Source organism: Narcine bancroftii, chromosome 5 (genome assembly GCF_036971445.1).
Source record: "Narcine bancroftii isolate sNarBan1 chromosome 5, sNarBan1.hap1, whole genome shotgun sequence".
In the NCBI taxonomy this organism is placed as follows: Eukaryota; Metazoa; Chordata; class Chondrichthyes; order Torpediniformes; family Narcinidae; genus Narcine; species Narcine bancroftii.
This window is the reverse complement of record NC_091473.1, coordinates 183753223-183774007: the sequence shown is the minus strand read 5'-3', so window position 1 is coordinate 183774007 and position 20785 is coordinate 183753223. Positions and strand designations below refer to the sequence as shown.

Sequence of the window (20785 nt, the reverse complement as noted above, 5' to 3'; positions counted from 1 at the left end):
CTCTCGCCCCCCCTCTCTCGCCCCCCCCTCTCTCGCCCCCCCCTCTCTCGCCCCCCCCTCTCTCGCCCCCCCCTCTCTCGCCCCCCCCTCTCTCGCCCCCCCCTCTCTCGCCCCCCCTCTCTCGCCCCCCCCCTCTCTCGCCCCCCCCCTCTCTCGCCCCCCCCTCTCTCGCCCCCCCCCTCTCTCGCCCCCCTCTCCCCCCTCTCGCCCCCCCCTCTCGCCCCCCCCCTCTCGCCACCCCCCCCTCTCGCCCCCCCCCTCTCGCCCCCCCCCTCTCGCCCCCCCCCTCTCGCCCCCCCCTCTCGCCCCCCCCCCCCTCTCGCCCCCCCCTCTCTCTCCCCCCTCCTCTCTCTCTCCCCCCCTCTCTCCCCCTCTCTCTCGCTTCCTTCCTTCTCTTGCCCTTCATTACCCAATTCCCTCCCCCTTTCTCCTTCACTCCTCCATCCCCTAATTCTCTCTGTCCCACCTCCCTCCATCCTCTCGCTTATGCAACCCTCCTGCTCTCCCTCCTGTACTCCCTGTCCTTCCTGCACCCTGTTCTCGGAGTTTGAGCGGGGTGATTGGGACCAGAATTATCCCAGACACTCTCTCACTAAGGACGTCTGACCGCTGAGGTCAAAGTCTCCAACCTCATCTTTCATTGTGTTTATTTTAATAAAGAGAAATTATAACCAGGTTGTCACACACTGCTCTCTCCAAGTCTCAAGATTTGTTTCACCTCTTGCGTTAAAACTTTTTATAAAGCAGCAAGACCTCCTCCATCTTCCGCATACTGACTTCTCAGTGATGAGACATTCACATCAGGCAATGACTATCCCTAATGGGAGGGTCTGACCACCTCCCATCGCCCCATATCCTCCACCCTTCATCTCTTGGGAGGGTTCACCTCTGACTGGAATTTCAGCTGCACCAGCCTCAATGCTGAGGGAGCGTAAAAGGCTGGGGATCTTGACTGCCACGTCTACAAGGGACGAGTCAGGAGAGGGAGAGAATATTCCCCTGGACGGAATTAGTTCATGCACTCTGCATCCTCCACATTTCCCCCCACCCCCGTTTACAAGGCAGAGGTCAGGAGAGTGAGGGAACATGCCCCACTCCCCTGGATGGAATTAGTCTGTGCACTCCACATCTGACCCATTTCTCTCCATGCACAAGGCATGGGTCAGGAATATGAGGAATGCCACCCCCCTCAGGGTGGAGTTAGTCCATGCACTCTGCATCCACCACCATCCACCCCTTCCTGTCAACAAGGTGTCAGGAAGGTGAATGAACACACCCCACTCCCCTGGGTGGAGTTAGTCCATGCACTCTGCATCCACCACCATCCTGTCAAAAGGTGTCAGAAAGGTGAATGAACACACCCCACTCCTTTGGGTGGAGTTAGTTCATGTACTGCATCTGCCGCATTTCCACCACCACTCCCCCATCTGCAAGGCATGGATCAGGAGTGTGAAGATACTCCCACCTCCCCGAGTGGTGTTAGTCCATGCACTCTGCATCCACCAGAGGAGTATGCCATTCAGCCCATCGGGTCCGATCTGCCAATTCCATTGCAAGCTGATCCCTTCTCCCACTCCCCTGCCTAATAAGCCAGATGGTGGTGAATCTGTGGAACTTGTTGCCAAAGGTGGCTGTGAAGGTCAGGTCATTGGGAGTTTCTAAGGCAGAGATTTAAACTTTTAAATTTAGATATACAGCACAGTAACAGGCCATTTCGGCCCAAATTAACATCCATCTCCTGTTATGTTTTGAATGGTGGGGGGAAAACAGCCCCTGGGAAAAACTCAAGCAGACACAGTAAGAGTGTACAAACTCCTTACAGACAGCGCGGGATTTGAACCCAGGTCCCGATCGCTGGTGCTGTAAAGGCATTGCACTAACCACTACGCCAACTGGGCAGCCTGATGAATTCTTGATTAGCTAGGGCAGGGAGCAGGCAAAATGGATCAGCTTGCAATTGAATGGTGGGGTAATCTCGAGTCAAGTTTGTTGTCATCTGATTGTACAAGTACTGCCCGACGAAACAGCGTTCTCCGGTCCTCAGTGAAAAGCACACAGACCAAAAACCAAACATAAAGCACATGCATACAGACAATACATAGGCAGTTTTCATATTTATAAATAAATATTGTTTTGGGAAGATAAGAGTCTCAGATGGTCAGTGCGAGCGATTTCTTTGGCGTTCTCACTGCCTGTGGGAAGAAGCTGTTCTTCAGCCCGGTTGTGCTGGCTCTGATCCTCCTGGATCTCTTCCCTGTCGGAGCAGCTGTGTTGGGGGGTGGAAGGGGGTCCTCAATGATTTTGCGTGCCCTCTTCGGGCAATGGTCCCAGTAGATCATGTCATTTGTGGGGGGGGGGGGGTGGGTGGGGGAAGAAGTTTCCAGCGACCCCCTCTGCCACTCCTATGGTCCTGTGGATTGACCAAAATCTATTTCTCTGCAGCAACGCATCCGCGCTGTGATGCAGCCCGGCCAGGACGCTCTCGATAGAGCCCGTGCAGAAGGTTGGGAAAATGGTGACCACTTCAGTCTCCTCAGGAAGTGCTGTTGCACCTTTCTGACAAATGAGATGTTGAGTGTCCACAATAGGACAATAGGTCACTAGTTAAGTGGAAGTAAAACATGAAAATTTGAAGTACAAACAATGCTGGAGAAACTCAGCAGGTCAAACAGTGCATAGACGCTATGGTTGGAGTAAAAATTTGGTGCTCTCTACTGTCTCAAATGGAGGGTAGTTGTTCCTGGTCCTCCTGAAGTCCGGGGCTCCCGTTATGGTCTCCTCCACATTGGAGAGACCGGATGCAGACTGGGAGATTGCTCCGTTGAGTTCCTCAGCTCTGCCCTCCACAGTAGCGTGGGTCTCCCATTTTCAATTTCCCGTTCCCTTTCTGACACGTTTGTCCATGGTCTTGTGTACGGCCGAGACCACCCGCAAACTGGAGGAAGAACACCTTGTTTTCCATCCAGGCTCTCTCCGACCGGACAGCATCAATGTCAACTTCTCCAATTTCCATTAAACCAACCCCCTTTGCCACCCTTTTCTTCCCCCCCCCCATGACCTGTCTCTCTTTTCCCTTTCACATGGACAAAATTAATTCTCATTCTTCTCCCACCCCCCCCCCCCCACCCCACTTTATCGTCTCCAATGATGACGTTTTGTTGGTCGGCCTCCTCCCCCAGCCACCGGCACTGCCTTAATTCTGAGGTCTCCTGGGATTTTCTTTTACCGATTCCTTGTAGAAGGGCTCAGGCCCAAAACGTCAGAAATATGTTTATCTCCTCTGGACGCTGCGAGACTGGCCGAGTTCCTCCAGCATTCCGGTGCGCTTTTACTGCAGTTGCGGCGCCCACAGACAACCGTGTTCCACTCCCTCCTGGAGTCCGCGATCTTCTTCTTCGCCTTGTCCACACCGAGACTTGACTTGTGCCTCCCGCAACCTATCGCGAAGCTTCTCCAACCTTTTCTCTATAGTTCGACGCATCGGCATTGCCCATGAGGTCAACTGCTGTCGTTCCAACTGCAAACTCAAGGGCACTGCTCACAAGGTTAAAAGGACTGAAGGAGGCCTTTTGGCCATCGAGTCTGCTGTTGGAGCTGGTGATGCAGTGGTGGGCCATGCTCTATGGGCTGAATGACCAATATCTGCTGGACTTGTTTTGATTGGCTGGCAGAATTGTGAATAAATGGACCATTATAACTTTGGAACTATTTTTAAGCAGCTTCTGACTATGGGATGGGTGGAATCTTACCACGAACTTGACTCCAATGCTTCCTTAAGTTAGCCATCTTTTTTTGACAAGTTGGCTCATTATATCCTTCCTTATTATGGATCTTTAACCTTTTCTTTCCCCCCAAAAAAAAGTTTCAGTTAATGTGCTTGTCCCTTTAAGAGCGGTGATGGCGAGGAAAAGCGGGAAAAATAATAACCGCCAGCGGACGCGCGGCCCTGCATTTGAAATAGGACCCCGGGCGGCTCGAAGGGACCTTCCGCCTCCTGTGAGGCCGGCGGCGTGCCATTGGGCGCCGAGCGGTCTCGCGGTGGGGCAGGCGCGCGGCAATTGGGCGAGGCGCCGCTCCCGCTACTCGGAAGCCGCCGGCTATTTAAGGCGTGAGGGCGCGGGCGGGAAGCCCCCGGGAGGGGGGGGGGGGGGGGAGGCGTCGGGCCACTGGGGCATAAGGCGCCACCTTTAACAAACTTTCCTCTGCGAGGGAGGCGGATGAATTGAACGCCCAAGATCCCAAACCCCCCCATGCCAAAAGACCAACCTTTGCAGAATTAGCCAATCAGTGGCTCAGTTCAAAGGTCAAATACCCAACATTTGGGTCAAGAAATGGTGGGCTTGGAAGTCATTGGCTGTGGAACAGGGTTGAAGATGAAGCTCCTGGGCATTGGTCAGTAGGTGAGGTTAATCTGAGGATTTGGCTGAAAGGCTCAATCTTCTGGGCATTCAAACTGGGTTGAATGCCCACCTCCTGGGAATTGGCAGAAGAGTAATCTAGGCATTGTCCCCCTCCTGGACTAGGTTATTCTCCATGGCATTGGCTGGTGCAGGGCATTGATTGGAGGATTGAGTTCAAGGTCAACTCTGGGTAACTTGGCCAGAAAATTAGCTTCTCTGGCATTGACCAGAGAACTGGGTTGAAGGCCAAATTGTTTGTTGGAGAGCTGGGTTTGAGGTCAAATCGTTGGCCAGAAAATGTGTTGAAAGGTTAACCTGAACTGGCTGGATAACTGGGTTCAAGATCAAATTGGTGGCCAGAGAACTGGGTTCAAGGTGAAATTGTTGGCCAGAGAACTGGTTCAAGGTCAAATTGTTGGCCAGAGAACTGGTTCAAGGTGAAATTGTTGGCCAGAGAACTGGGTTCAAGGTCAAATTGTTGGGCAGAGAACTGGATTAAAACCTTAACCTGGACATTGGCTGGAGAACTGGGTTCAAGGACAAACCTTTGTTTGTTGTCCAGAGAATAAAGAAAGGTGAACCTGTCCATTAGGCAGATGACTGGGGTCAAGGTCAAATCCTCCCTCCCATGCATTAACTGAAGGATAATAACTTGTGTTTTGCTGAAGGGCTAGGTCAGAAGTTGACTTCTCAGTCATTGCCTCAAGGATTGCCTCACCCAAACGGCGTCCAGATCACGGAAGCGTGCCACGGAAAAGTGCAGGTTTGCGCCCTCAGAGAGTGAGGTGGGGTTTGGGAGGAGACGAACTTTCAGTGTGTCAGCTGAGGAATAAAAGACTGCAGGGATACTGAGAGGCCATAAATAAGGTGGGTAATGTAACGCCGGCAGACCGATGGCAATCAGAGCAGCGGTATTTTCCACGACGTAAAAAGGCATGGCATAATTAGTGTAACATGCAGGATGATGATGGTTCCTTTCAGTCAGTTTGTGGGATTTCATATGTGCGTCCTGGAGTGGCCATACAGGCTGATCCTTGGCAAGCGCTGGTTGCCACATACTTGGCAGGGTGAGGCCCGAAGGGGCAGTAGGGGCAAAAACTCTGTTGTGGCCCTTCCTGTGCCTTTCCTCTTGTCTTTGAGCATGTTCTCAGCAGAGTCAACACCTTTTCTGATGGCATCCCTCCACTGCCAGTGATCTTGAGCCTCAGATCCTCCCATGTTGATGGGGTAATGTCAGTTTTCTTAAGGCTTCTTGTACCGTAGTCGCTGGCCGCCTCATTGTCGGGTACCACTGGACAGTTGGCTGTGCAAGATGCCCTTGGGCAGTCCTCCATCAGGTATTCTGATAACATGTCTTGCCCAGTGTGGTTGGACTGACATCACCAAGGTTGGCATTCTGCCTCGAGAAAGGACCTCGATATTGGAGACCTTGTCTCGCCAGGTGATCTTCATCAGAGAACATAGGTGATGCTGCTGCAGTTGGTCAAGCTGACATAGGTGACTGATAAGGGCACCACGTCTCACATCCAAATACAAGGCCGATAAGACAAATACCTTGTACATCTTGCACTTGGTGGCTAACCTGATGTTCTATTTTCTGTGTTGTAAAAAGGCATGGGTGGCCTGTTTAGAGTAACACTATCACAGTGCCAGCAACCTGGGTTTAAATCCACCGCTGTCTGTCAGATTCAAGATTTTTTTTGTTGGTAATATAAAATTCACCATCAGCAGAAATTGCCCGGCACCCCTGTAAGTCAGGAAAAAAAGCAAAAGAAAGTCCCTTCTGAGTCACAGAGTGCCCGTGAATTCACCCCAGCACCCATGCACAGACTTCTGTTTGATCCATCGGCCACCTGAGCTCCAGATCCAAACCTCTGAATCGATCGGGAAGGCCCTTCAGCACCCAAAGTGAGCCTCTCCACCCCTGCACCTTCTTGCATTCCGATACCTGGTACCCCTTCAGCCAGTCTCCAGCATAATGCAAATCCTTTGACCGCAAGTTGCCCGCAACCTGCAGGGTTCCTTGCCTCGAGTCGCCAACAGCCCACCACCTATGTGTGCCCTTCAAATGCAGAGCTAGTCCGCCGCTGTGATCATCGTCCCACAGGTTGTCTCCTCTGCTTCTCCTTAAATGGGGTGTGTTCTCCCTGCATTTTGGGTCCATGAACAAGTCCTCTGCTCAAGGCTGCTGCTAGCATAGGCACCGCCACCTTGGCCCCAGACCCCGCGGATGCAGGATTTAAAAAATAACACTTTTTGGCTCCTTTGAAACCCTGTGATCAGCTGTCGGTGGTTAGACTGGGTGGAAGATCTCTATGGAGCAGCACTGTGTCTCCTCCCAGCTCACACCAGGTCCGCACCAGTGGATGCACTGCCTTTTTTTTTTGCCTTCTCTGTGTCTGCATGGGTTTCCAGATGAATGAGGTTAGTAGATTAATTGGCCATCTGAATGTATCGGGCTCATGGCCAGAACGGCTTGTTGCCATGCTGCATCTAAAGGAAACAGCACTTTTAAGATTCTTATAAATGACCTAGATGAAGTGGAAGAATGGGTCAATAAGTTTGTGGATGGTACATGGGTTGGAGGAGTTGTGGACAGTGTTGTGGAATGTTGTAGGTTACAAAAGGAGACCAAAACTGTACACAGTACTCCAGAGGTAGCCTCATCAGTACCTTGTACAATTGCAGAATAACGTTCTTGTTCCTAAACTCAATCCCTCTAGCAATGAAGGCTGGCATTCCATTTGCCTTCTTAATAGCCTGCAAACCTGAAATTCATGCACAAGCACTCCCAAGACCTGCATGGCAGCATCCTTCAATCATTTGCCATTTAAATAATAATCTGATCTAACATTTTTCCTTCCAATATTTCTTTCCTTCTTACATTGTGCTCCATCTCACAGTTCCTTGACCACCCATATATCCCTCTGCAGACTCTCCTTATCCTCTGAACAATTTGCTTTTCCACTCAATTTAGTATCATCAGCTTGAGACAGGCCATCTCCTCCATGCCAACCAACTTAGTCATTCTGGGGTTGACTGTATTTGCTCTACATCCTTCCAAGACATAGAAACTCCACTTGCCCCCTCTCCTCCTGCGGACACAAAACTTTGGTTTACTGGATGATGAGTTTTATTTGGGAATGTTGGAAGAAATCTGAGCTGCTCTTGTAAGATGTTAACACTCATCTCTCTCTTCGCCAGCACAGGACATTGCCGAAATACAATGAGAGTTTTGTTGGCGGCCTTGGTGCTCGTCAGTCTCTTTCTTGGAGGTAAGATGTACTCCGACATATCGGCAGCCCAGTTTATCCCATTCAGCATTCCGCAGGGATTGCTCTCTTCTTCCCCGCCTGCAGCTCCCCATTGTAAGGTCGGTTCCTCTGCTACACCCGCCCATTCAATCTCCTCACTCCTGCCATCCAGACGCCCCAAGTAGTCAGGGAGATGCTCCTCAAGCTTGCGTCCAGTCTTGTTATGTGTGGGTGGGAGAGGGTTGGGGAGTGGAACGCAGGAGGAGCCGGGATAAATGTAGAGAAGGCTGATCTGTGAACTCAGATCACATTCTTCCAGATCATAAGGGGCTGGAGGCCAAGGGACCTCTGCCATACCTGTGGTCATTAGAACATTACAGCACAGAAACAGACCCTTCGGGCCTTCTAGTCTCTGTTAAACTATTATTCTACCTAATCCCACTGACCTGAACCTGGACCATATCCCTCCATACTCCTCCCATCCATGTAACTGTCCAAACTTTCTTAAATGATAAAATGGATTCTACATTCACCATTTCAGCTGGCAGATTGTTCCACACCCCCACCACTCTCTGTGTGAAGAAGTTCCTCTAATGTTTTCCTTAAACCTTTCGCCTTTCACTCTAACCCATGTCCTCTGGTTTGTATCTCACCTAGTCTCAGTGGAAAAAGCTTGCTTGCCTTAATTTGTATACCTCTTGTCAAATCTCCTACACTCCAGTCCTAACCTATTTAACCTTTCCCTGTAACTCAGTTCCTCAAGTCCTGGCAACAACCCACTAAATCCTCTCTGCCCTCTTTCAATCTTATTGATATCTTTTCTGTAGTTCGGTGACCAAAACCGCACACATTGTTCCAAATTTATACTCACCAATGTCTTGTACAATTTTACCATAACATCTCAATTCCTATACAGAGCTCGGATTTATGAAGGCAAAAGCTCACCTCACCACCCTATCTGCCGATGACGCCACTTTTCAGAAATTATGGATCAATGTTCAAGGTTCCTTTTATTGTCACATAATAATACATTAACATACATGACATACTGTGACTTTTATCCACTGTAAGCCAAACAAAGAGTTGCCATGAACGTTGCCTGGTACTCCTAACAATAGGAGAAAGAGAAGCAACAGAGAGTCCGTTCAGAGACACTGGTCTCTTGGCACATTGCCCCAAGATTTAACTGGGACAGGCTCTAGTGGAAAAAGAAAGCAGTCAGCACACTGATGTCAAATGATGTCAAATTACGCCGTGGATGGGTGGCCTCTTCCCTGACTCGTATCCCTGGTGTCAGTTGATGCAGGTGGGCTGAATAAACCAGTGGAAAAAGGACAGCAGAAAGTCACCCGTTTCCATTTGAAGTAGACTCTCCGATCCCCGGGGATGAGTGTGTTCAGTGGAAAAGCAGTCAGTGTCCTGGTTAGAGGTGGCCTAGTGGGAATGGCACAACTGGGACACTGCACAGCCAAGTAACTGGGATGCCAATGGAAAAGGGGCTACAGAGTGTCCATGGATTCGCCTCCAGTGCTCCCGAAGCCGATGCAGCCACAGAGTCCCGTTCGATCCATCGGTGAGCCAAACCTCTGACGTGGATCAGGACACCTTCAGTGCCTGAGGCCCTTCGCCAACAGCCTGCGTAGGCCCCTCAGTGCTGAGCCCCTCATTGATCTCCTGCTGTGGTCACCTCCCCTTTGGGTCCGGCAGCCGTTGGGCCCCTCACTGGTCCATTGTTTTGGTTGCCTTCCTGTAGGGTTGTTTCCTCTGGTTCTCCTTCTCCACTGGGAGGAAGGGGGTGGGGAGGTTGTTCTCCCCATTTCTTGTGTCTCATGTCAATCCGGTCCCAGAGACTGACTGCTGCTGAGCACAGCCACCTCCGTTTTGGGCACAAACCTTATGTTGCAGGATTTTATTTATAAACAATGTCCTTTAACAGGCCGTTTAAAGCCTGACCTGTATTTTAAAGTCAGAATTAGGGCAGGAGGATCCTGTGGGGCAGCGCCATGTCTCCACTCCCGCTCCTCAGTCTCCCAGGTCTACATTAGTGGCAACACTGCTGTTACAACAGCTCTGGCCCCATCCTCTGTTCTACTGCACTCCACACTTCTCCACAGAGAGTCAAAGTAATTCCCGAACGTCTACGGAAACCATGCTTGAAATAAAAACACAATGTTTGAGAAACTCAGCAGGTCAAACTGTACTTTATATAGCAAAGATAAAGCTGCATCACCAACGTTTCGGACTTGAGCCCTTCATCAAGGTGTGAGCAAAATGTAGACAGGTCCTTGAACAAAATGGTTGTGGGGAGGAGCACAGTAATAGGTAGATAAGGGAGGGAGGGCACACCAGGAAGGAGGGGAAAGGGGTGGAGAGCTAAGGAAAAGGGGACCTAGGAATGGGGAAGGGAGGGAGAATGGAAAGGAACTGGAGAAGTCAATGTTAATGCCATCCAGTTGGAGAGGGCCCAGATGGAAAATTCTTCCAGTTGGATAAACGATTTTTCCATCCAGGCACTCAGCCGGATGGTATTAATATCGACTTCTCTGGTTTCTGCTAACCTACTCTCCGTTCTCCTTTATCTCCTTTCCCTCTGTTCTCTTCTCTATTCACAGAGCCATCCCTCCTCCCCCTGCTTGTTGCTCTGCCCTTCCTCCCCTATCGACCTATTACCTCCTTGTCTTTGGGTCTGTGCCCCTCCCCTCCTCCCCCCACCATTTTGTTCGGGGATCTGCTGACAATTTTCCACACTTTGCTGAAGGCCTGAAACGTTGATTCTGTATCTTACCTTTGACCTGCTGACTTTCTCCAGCATTGTGTTTTTCTCCCCAGAAATGAAGAAGTGGGAGAGGTGGGGGAATGATACATCCAGATGGGTTTGTGGATGGAAAAGGGATATGGGCTGAATGCAGGCAAGTGGAACCAGTCCAGAGGCTTCAGTCCTGCTGGATAACATGATGACTCCTCGATATTTTCCGATACACTGGGCCGTCCAGAGTAGCTCGCTCTGATCATTTATTTCCCCCCCATGCCCTCCTGTCTAGTGTTGGCGCTCAAGTGTAACTCGTGCTCAACACCAGTGGACTCAAAGTGTGAGGTCACAGAGTGCCTTGAAGATGAGGTCTGCAAGTCGGAATTATCGACTCTGGAAAATGGTAAAAAGATCCTCTTTGACCCTACCTCAAGTGTGGCCACGATGTTACTTCGGTGAAGCAGATTGTTCAGCCCCGGTGCTGATGTTATTCCCGCACCATAGTGCCCACCCCCCCCCCCTCCACCTCATTCCTACCCTCTTCCTCATCTTATTAATCTCAATAATTTCAATCCTGCAATTCCTTTCAATTGTGGCACATGGGAATTAGTGCAGGGATGTGGGGGTGAGGGCAATCAGCTATGTTGAGAGATCAAGAATGAGGGCTGAATGGTCTCCACTCTATTTCTCATAATTTAATGTTTTAATTTAATTTAGACATACAAGATGGTAACAGGCCATTTTGGCCCACAAGCCCATGCCACCAAATTTACACCCAATTAACCCATACCCGCTCCTCATGTTTAAATATCTCCGTGGGAGGGGAGGTAAGGGAGTGCGACAGGAGGGGTTGACAGGAGAAAGCACCATCATGCTATGGGAGGAGTGGTGGGTCAGTGAGGAGGGAGCTCCGCACTAGGGAAGGGCAGGTGGGTGGGGAGCATCATACTGTGGAGGGATGGTGAGGAGGGAGGGGCAGTGAGATGGGGGAGTGTTGTGGGAGGGGGCTGTGGGGGGAGAGGGATGGTGAGGAGAAATGCATTGGTGAGGAGGGAGGGCTGTGGGAGGGGCAGTGAGGAGGAAGCAGTGTGTTGAGGGAGGGGCAGTGAGGAGGGGTGGCATGGAGGGACAGAGGGAGGAGAAAGGAATTGGAGAGGAAGGAGGGGGCAGTGAGGAGGAGTACTATGGGAAGGACAGTGAGGAAGGAGGGGAGATGGAGGGAGCATCACCTGGTTGGAGTGTCACTGGGAGGAGCTCCAAACTGTGGAAGGGGCGATGCGGAGGAGAATGCCAGTGAGGAGGGAAGGTCCCACTGTGGGAGGGGTAGTGCAGTACCATATCTTTGTAGAATGTTTGAGGTTGCAGCCCCCCTTCGCCTCTTTGAAGGGGCTGCCCCTCAAATTGTGGTTGTTCTTCAACCCTCCACTCCTGATCTGCGGCTGCCTGGTCCAGAAGAGGGCCGGGCATTCAGTGGATCTCCTTGTAGGGTTGGCAAAACTGGCCATTCACGGGTCGAGGTGGTGGGTGGTCGAGGGGGTGGGGAGAGCTGACTGTCTGTCCATCTTATTTTAAAAAAAGGGGGACAGTGCAGAAGTCACAATCAGCACCAATGGGAAGACAGACAAAGATGTATGATTCAAACTGCAGATATGGGATTTGAATGAAAGGTTTTATGTGAGCGGAGTAGGAGTATTTGGGCAGGCTTCTTGTTCAGAAGATGTTTACTGCTTGTGAGTAAAGCTCTGCTGACTCCAACTATGCATTTCAAGCAATTAGCTGAGAGTTCATTTGCTCATTAAATGTTTAACATCCTGGGATTTCTGTTCGTTGTTCTGCTATCTCATTGTCCAGATAAAGGACTCCTGTTTTCGACTGGGTAATGGGGGATGATGTTCTCGGAGGAAGATTGAATTGGCACGACTTAATTCAACATGAGGCTTTTCCTCTCCTGTGGAGGACTATTGTTTATACAGAGCTCTAGTTTATTTGTTTTTTGAAAATATTGTCAGACCGTTCTGAGGGAGGTAGGGGCAAATGAGGAGAGAGTTCTCCACTGTGGGAGGGGCGAAGAGGAGGGAGTTCTGCACAGTGGGAGGGGCGGAGAGGAGGGAGCTCTGAACAGTGGGAGGGGCAAATGAGGTTCTCCACTGTGGGAAGGGGCAAATGAGGAGGGAGTTCTCCACTGTAGGAGGGGTGGAGAGGAGGGAGTGCTGCACTGTGGGAGGGGCGGAGAGGAGGGAACTCTGCAGAGTGGGAAGGGCAAATGAGGAGGGAGTTCTCCACTGTGGGAGGGGCAAATGAGGAGGGAGTTCTCCATTGTGGGAGGGGCAGAGAGGAGGGAGCTCTGCCATGTGGCAGTGGTTTTGAGGAGAGAGCTCTGCACTAGAAAAGGTGGTGAGGAGACAGTTCTGCACTGTTGGAGGGGCAGTGAGGAGGGAGTTCTGCACAGTGGGAGGGGCAGAAAAGAGGGAGCGCTGCACTGTGGGAGGGGCAGGGAGAAGGGAGCTCTGCACTGTGGGACACGTGGTGAGGAAGGAGTTCTGCCATGTGGCAGTGGTTGTGAGGAGGGAGCTCTGCACTAGAAAAGGTGCTGAGGAGGGAGCTCTGCACTGTGGGAGGGACCGTGAGGAGGGAGCACTGCACAATGGGGGGTTGCGGTGGGGAGGGAGCACTGTACTGAGGGAGTATCGCTGAGGGGGGGGAGCGGGGCAGGAGAGAGGGTCGATGGGAATGTGAGGAGAATGATGTGGGATGGGTTTGTACGGTTGGTCCAACACTGACACATGGACCCGAATGGCCTCTAGAGTGCAAGTTCTCAGTGATCGGCTGAGCTCCTAGTCCCACAACTTTCTCCCCTTGCTCTGATAAACACAGTGCACGGAGTAGGTCATCCTGGCAACATCCGCACCCCAGTTTGGTAACAGCAGCTCCCCTCTCCTCCACAGCGACGTTCACAGAGAGAGGCTGTTCCAGTCCAATCGGCTGTGGAATCTCTTTTAACACCGGTCATTTACGACAGACTGTCATCTGCTGTGAGACCAACCTGTGCAATCAAGATACTCAGCCAGGTAAACACTCAGCAAGTCAGGCAGCAAGTTACCCATCCTGGACTGTGTGATTCATCAGAACTGGGGGAGATGGGTAGAACAGAGGCAATATTTCAAATAGGGGCAGACCAAGCAGATTACTAAATTAACCTTGGTTGTCTGTGTAAATGCTTTGCAAGGCGTGTGATGTATCAAGCAAGTCAAACAGCGTAATTTTAAAAAAGGGCCCACGTAATGACAGTCACAGAGAGAGACACAGCAGAGAAACAAGTGCACGAAGCTGGCATGGTTAACATAGTGGTTAGCGTCAGCACCCCAGGTTTGAATCCGGTGCTGTTCTGTAAGGAGTTTGTACATTCTCCCCATGTCTGCATGGGCTTCAGATTTCCGATTTATTGTCAGAGTACATACATGACATCACATACAACCTTGAGATTCTTTTACCTGCGGGTCAGGCAGAATTACAAGTTATTGGTAGTGCAAAAAAAATACTGTACTCAATGTACACATGTGAACAAAGAAAGAAATGTAAATAAACTGTGCAATATAGAGAGAAAAAAAATCAATAAAGTGCAGAAGTAAAAGTTTTTAAGCAAGTCCCGATTGAGTTTGTCGTTGAGGGGTCTGATAGCGGAGGGGTAGCAGTTGTTCCTGAACCTGGTGGTGCGAGTCTTGTGAAGGCAGCAGCAAGAATAGAGCGTGTGCTGGAATGATGTGGATCCTTGATGATTGTTGCTGCTCTCTTATGGCATCATTCCCTGTAGATGTTCTTGATGGCGGGGAGGGTTTTGCCTGTGATGTCCTCGGCTGTGTCCACTATCTTTTGCAGCGTTTTATGCTTAGGGGTATTGGTGACTGCATACCAGATGCAGCTCACTTTTCACTGCACATCTGTATAAATTTGTCATACCAAACCTCCACAAACTCCCGAGGAAGTAGAGGCACTGACGTGCTTTCTTCAAGATATCAGTACATCTCTGCTTTTCCATTCCTGAAGTCAACAATCAGCTCCTTGGTTTTGGTGACATTGACTGCGACATTATTGTTCATATACCATTCAGTCTCCCACCTATATGCTGACTTTCGTAGTATCTTCAGCGAATTTGCAGATGCTTTTATTGTTGCACTGAGCCACACAGTCATAAGTGAAAAGTGAGTGGTGGGGGGGGGGGGGGCTGTGTGGCTAAGAACACAATGCATTGCCCCCAGATGCTCTGGTTTCCTCCTATCCTTCAAAACGTATGAGGTTTGTAGGTTAATTGGGGTATGGGGGCGGGGGGGGGGGGGCACGGGGCTGTTACCGTGCTGTATGTCTAATTTTAAAAACTTAAGTCTGCTATTCAGCGGTTTTGGGCAGAGCACTGTGACAGGATGGTTTCAATAGAAGGACTGAAGGCCCAATTTCCTCAGGCTCTTCATGAAGCCAAAGAGATGGGCCTGCATGGCTGTCTTTCTTGGTCAATTCTTTTATTGAATTTTAATATAATATGAATCATACAGGAGACAATGTACAGAGAGAATAAGGATACATGATGGACAAGATTATAATATACAACAACACCAATGAAAAAAATAGTGTTTTCATCTCCCTATACACAAAAAGGCAAAAGAAAAAGAATTCACATTATACTAAAACGACCTGTACTAATCTATAGTGCAATAGGTATGAAAAACAAAAACAATGCAAAGAAATCCACAGGAAAGCCTTGAAAGAACATTCATCAAACATCTTACCCACAAGATAAATTTGATGATATCAGGAAGGGACAAGAACTCCAAAAAGAAAAATGTTAAAAATTATATCATGCAAAAATGTTGTATGCCTGGGTATCAAGATTCTTCAAATTGAATGGAGGCATCAAATGTGCCACTCCTGATTCTCTCTAAGTTCCGACGGTTTGAGAAAGATCACTGGGCTATCGCAGGCGGAGTGGGGTCCTTCTGTCTTAGAAGAGTTGTTCTCCTGGCCATCAGGGTGGTTAAAAGTGATCGTCTGATGAGCAAAAGCCGGACAATGACCTCCATCCGCTCCTAAAACTCCAGAAAGAGCAGTTAAAGGATTTGGCTGCAAATTAATTACTGAAAGAAGACAAAGATATCTTTCCAAAACCGGACAGGACCAAAACATAGGGGTCAATGAAGCCACTTGTGAATTACTCCTGGCACAGACTGGGTTAAAATCAGGGAAAATACAGGTATTTTCGGAACTCTAATTTAGAGCAGTTTTACACCTGTAATGCACAATAATAATGCTGCAAAACAAATGTAATGACATGTTCATGACAACATGATTCTGATTCTGGAAGGAATACAGCCTTAGCTTAACGAGATATGAAATGGAGTTCCTGTCTGCTACATCAATGTGGACACGCATGTCTGTCAGCCCAGAGGAGGACGCCTCTTGGCCAACAGGTCTCCTTTAACAAGCAACGCCACAGCTCATGGTCCACACAATTCTCATGCTCTTTGAGGGACCTTTGCTTTGTGGGGCTCAGTCCCTGAACTCCTGTATCCAAATCAAGAAATTCACTTCTTTTGTCATGACGGGCTCAGGATTTTGAGATCAAGAATTTAATTCAGAACAGCCATTAAAACCACCCCCCACCACCCCACCCACCACCACCACCTCTTCAGGATGCATGAGAGTAACAGGCTTCTATTTATTAAACAGAGTCTGAGAATGGCAAGAAGTGCTATGGATGTACAGGTCACGAATGTGCAGGGAAGTTAAAGCCCATTGCCTGCGTGGCTAACCAGAAAGCATGTGCAAAGGGGATCTTCAAAGGAATTTACATGAGTAAGTAACTCACTGGAGGGGGCTAAAGAGTCAGGGAGGGGTGTAGGGGACAGGAGGGGGTTACAGAGACGGGGTGGGGTGTAAGGGACCGGAAGGGGACAACTCCCATCTCGGGGCCTCTGGAGAGACAGTTATTGACTTCATTTATAGAGGGAAAGTATTTTGGTTGTAGGGAAATGGTACCTGATGTTTTGGATCAGCTTTGGTCTCCATGACTGGTGAAGATCCAGGGGTGAGAAGGCCAAATGATGGTGGAACAGTCCAGCACAGGAACGGGCCTTACAGCCCATGATCCTGAGTAGGATGCCCAAATTAAACTATATCCACAATCCATAATTCCTCTGCCCTCCTGCGGATTTAATGGTCTGTTTCAAACCTGAAACACCACCAGTGCATCTGCTTCCCTCACCCTCTGGCCGCCCATTTCAGGCATCCACCACTCTATGTGGAAAAACCTGCCTGCACATTTCCTTGAAAGAGGGGGAAGGGGAGCTGTAGGGGAAACAGAGATGGGGGTGAGGAAAATTAGGGGAGGTGAAGGGGTAAGGAAAAAAGGAGAGAAGGTGGAGGGAAACGGGGAGGTGAAGGAGGGAGAGCAGGGGGAGAGAGGGGGAGGACTAACCATTGCTGTGCCTCAGGCCGGAAGAAGCATTTCCCATTCCGGGGCTGTGTGAATTCGTTGATTTGCAGCGAGCCCATCCACAACATCCACAACATCAAGTGCTGCCACGAACACCTGTGCAACAGCAGCATCATGTTCAGCTGCATCTTCCCTCTGCTGGGTGCTGCTCTGCTAGCCTGGCTGTGCATGCGGTGACTTAGACGAGCTTGGGCCCTGGCTCAGACGGGTGGGCTCCACCATGGCGGAGATGTGAGCAGAGGGACCACTGAGGGAGGGGGTGTAAGGAGGGAGGGAGTGGGTGGTGAGGAAGGGAGGGGGCAGAGAGGAGGGAGCTTTCTGGGTAGGGGAGAGAAGGGAGGGCTGTGGGGTGGGGGGGGGAGGAAGGAGCTCTGTGGATGAGGGTGTTGAGGAAGCTTTGTGGAAGGGGTGGTGAGGAGAGACCTCGGGGATAAGGAGAGAGGGGCGGTGGGAAGGAAACTGAAGTTGGAGAAGGTGGTGGGGAGGGTGGTGAGGCAGCTGTATGGTGGTGAGGAGGGAAGGGTGGTGAGGAGAGAGCGCTGTGGGATGGGGGGAGATGGTGGGGAGGGACCTCTGGGGGTTGAGGATAAAGGGGTGGTGGAAAGATCTCTGTGGAGTGCGGGGGGTGAGGTGATGAGTAGGAGAGGGAGGGAGAGACACACTGTCCTTCAGATAAGGATGAATCTGACACTTCGACTCCTTCCGCAGGTGGAACTGACTGATCCTATGGCCAGCAGTGGGAGGAGAAATGTTGGGAGTGGCATGTTCTGGATCCAATATTCCTTGCGAACCCAGGAACACCACCAATGCGGTCTGATTGTGACGCGGTTGTTTGTGGGAGCCTTGTTTCTATCGTTGCAGCGACCGGACCTTTAGCATGGAACTCCTCCACTGGTGCACAAGCTTCACGTCATTCTGTGATGTGATGCAACAGTGGAGAATTTCCTGCTGCTGTCTCATTCCGATGGGAAATCAGAAGGGAGCATTGCCTGAATCATTCCCACAGCGCCCAGTAACCGGAGACTAGCAGAGTGGAGAACATTCCGGAGCAACCACACCGTCATCGCTATCTTACGTTGGGAACAGACCACCTAAATGGAATGGTTGGCAGCTCATAAGTACCCACTGGGGATAAGGACATACATGTTGCATTGTTTGGAGATTCATTGTTCAAACCTTCGGAGATTGGATTTGATAGTTCTTCCATGGTTTTGTGTTCACATTCTATTTTAATGTTACTTCAAAGTAAATGAGTCATTTATGAATTTCTCTTCTGCAGTGGAGTATTTGTAAACTGACTGAAACATAAAAATTGCCCCATTCCCTTGATGACATGTCTGTCCATGGTCTCGTGTACTGCCAAACTGACACCACCTGCAAATTGGTGAAACAACACCTCATTCTGTCTGGGCTTCCTCCAATTGGATGGCATTAAGATCGACTTCTTCATCTTCCGTAAGTCCCCAATCCCCCCTCTCTCTCCCCTAATGTCTCCCTCCCTCCAGCTCCCTCTCTCTTTCCCTTGGTCTTCTTTCCTCCAACTCTGCATTCACTAAATGACTCCCTTGTCCACTCCTCCCCTCCTCACCAATCTTCCCCTTCAGCACCTACCCCTGTAACCCTAGGAGACACTCCGCTTGCGCCCACACCTTCTTCCTCACTTGCCATTCAGGGGGGCCCAGACAGTCCTTCCAGTTGAAGCAACACTTCACTTGTCAATCTGCAGGGTTCGTATTACTGAATTTGGTCTCCTCCACATCAGAGAGGGAGATCACTTCATTGAGTCCTTTGGCTCTGTCTGCCACAATAGTGGGGATCTCCCACTGGCCAATCCATTTTAATTCCCAGCCTTATTCCCATGCCGATGAGTCTGTCCATGGTCTCATACATTGCCCAATTGAGGTCACTGCAAATTGGAGGAACAACACCTCACATTCTGTCAGAAAGCCCTCCAACTGGATGATATTAACATTGACCTCTGGTTTCTGTTAGCCCCTACCCCTGTCTCTCCCCCTAGCCCTCCGTCTCCTTTCCTCCAGCTCCCTCTCTCCCCCTCTCTTTTTCCCTACCTCTCTCTCCATCCCTCTCTCCTTTTCTCCAGCTCTGCATTCACAGAGCCATACCCTTTCAGATCACTACTCTCCCCTCCTGTCCATGTCCATTTATCATCTACCTATTAATCTGTGCTACTCCCCCTGTCCTTTCTTTTCTCCCCCCTCCCCCCCCCTGCCCCAGCAGGTGCCCGCTTGCTTATACAGGAAATCCTCCTTCAACACTCTGCCTTGATGCAGAACCTTGACCTGAATCACTGGTCATCCCTCTGCCTCCACAAATGCTGATCCACTGGCAGACAAACATCTGGAATTACTGCACGGTTGCTAAAGGCCATCTGGTTCATTCTGTTTATCGGCAGCGTCCATACATACACCCTCGAGTCTCATTTGCCTGCAGGCCAGGCAGAATTTCTTCTTGTGGGTAGTGTAGAAAATGTACTCAAGAAAAGATACAATATGTATACAAAAGGTAGAAATGTAAACAAAGGAAATATTAACAAGCTGTGCAAAGAAAAGAAAATCAGTAATAAATAATGCTCAGTGTAAGAATCCTTAAATGAGTTTGTTGTTGAGTCTGACGGAAAGGTGGAGGGGTGGCAGCTGTTCCTGAACATAGTGGTGTGAGTTGTGGCACCTTTACCTCTTTCCTCATGGCAGAGGCGAGGACAGACCACATGTGGATCCCTGCCCTCCGATGGCAGCGTTCCCATGTAGATTTCCTCGTTAGTGGGGAAAGTGCCTGTGATGTACTGGTCTGTGTCCTCTACGTTTGCAAGGCTTTCCACTCAGAGCCATTGATGTCCCCATACTAGGCCGTGATACAGCCAGTCAGCACTCTTTCCACTGCAGAAGTTTGCCAAGGTTTCTGATGTCATACTGAAACTTGGCAAACTCTTGAAGAAGTAAAGGCACTGACGTACTTTCTTCACGATGACATTTAATATGTTGCATCAAGGAAAGGTCCTCTGAGATAGTGACTCCCAAGAATTTAAATTTGCTCAGGGTCTCCACCTCTAATTCTCCAATGATCGTTCATCTCTGGTTTGCCCTTCCTGGTCTACAATCAGCTCCTCGATTTTGGAATGAGAGTTTGCTGTTAGTACCAGCGAGGGGATCTGCAGCTGTAAAACACACAGGTGGCAGGACTGTTGGCGACTGGAGAGGAATCCTTGTGGGCTGCTGGGGACTGCGGTCAAGGGACTCGCACCAGGCTGCAGACTGCAGGAGACTGGTTCAAGACTGGCTGAAAGGGATGCTAGTACCAGCTGTATCGGAACCGGGATACACAAAGAGTGCAGAAGGCTTCCTGATCATGTCAGAGGGTTGGATTTGGAGCTTGGGTTGCCGATGGTGTGGATTGAAGGCTGTGTGGTGGCTGGAACTCTCGAGGCAAATCCAGGGACTCTTATGCTTCTCTTTCTTGGCTATTTTGTGCAATATTTAATCTATTATACACAGGAGGGCGCCACTGGCCAAGTTTATATAAATCACAGCGCAAGAAAAAGTCAAAGTGAGGCAGGGTCTGTGGTCCATTGTGAATTCTGAGGAGAAGCTGTCCTTGTGCCGCTGAGTCCATGCCTTCAGACTCTTGGACCTTCCTCCAGATGGTAGCAGAGTGGACAAATTAGCAGGGGCCTCACCTGTTCATTGGGGGTCCACAGGCTGTGCCGCGACCATGCCAGAGTGCCAGCTGAGGGGGGGAGTGTGACGGTGCTGCGCCAAAGTTCATAGAAGAAAAGTCCCCTCCTCCCCTCCCCTTCCCCCTCCCCCCTACCCGAGAGAGTTTCTGATGCCGACCTTGCACGTCCTCCATTTGGGAAAATTCTCAACCATCTTGCACGCCC

General features: G+C 50.1%; 1 protein-coding gene across 17 annotated transcripts; it reads left to right on the top strand.

Moving 5' to 3' along the window:
- Positions 1-4014: 4014 nt before the first annotated feature.
- On the top strand, positions 4015-18216 carry LOC138764323 (uncharacterized). 17 transcript variants are annotated; one of them, XR_011358106.1, is made up of 8 exons: positions 4015-4108; positions 5069-5864; positions 7605-7675; positions 10696-10806; positions 13349-13471; positions 16122-16247; positions 16886-17118; positions 17596-18152. XR_011358106.1 is itself a non-coding variant. In XM_069940070.1 (7 exons), exons 1-6 carry the CDS (start codon positions 5713-5715, stop codon positions 17062-17064), a joined length of 762 nt encoding a protein of 253 aa, XP_069796171.1. In that variant the 5' UTR covers positions 4132-5712; the 3' UTR covers positions 17065-17095; positions 17596-18152. The 17 variants fall into 17 exon arrangements, 1 of the variants encoding a protein (XP_069796171.1); XR_011358105.1 differs by lacking the exon at positions 4015-4108 and adding an exon at positions 4132-4400; XR_011358107.1 differs by lacking the exon at positions 4015-4108 and adding an exon at positions 4370-4392.
- The last annotated feature ends 2569 nt before the right edge of the window (positions 18217-20785 follow it).

Coding starts and splice junctions, on each gene's coding strand:
- LOC138764323 (XM_069940070.1), top strand. CDS start 5,713: ATGCCCTTGGGCAGTCCTCCATCAGGTATTCTGATAACATGTCTTGCC. Junction 7,676..10,695: donor CGTCAGTCTCTTTCTTGGAG/GTAAGATGTACT, acceptor CCTCCTGTCTAG/TGTTGGCGCTCAAGTGTAAC. Junction 16,248..16,885: donor CTTCAAAGGAATTTACATGA/GTAAGTAACTCA, acceptor GCTGTGCCTCAG/GCCGGAAGAAGCATTTCCCA.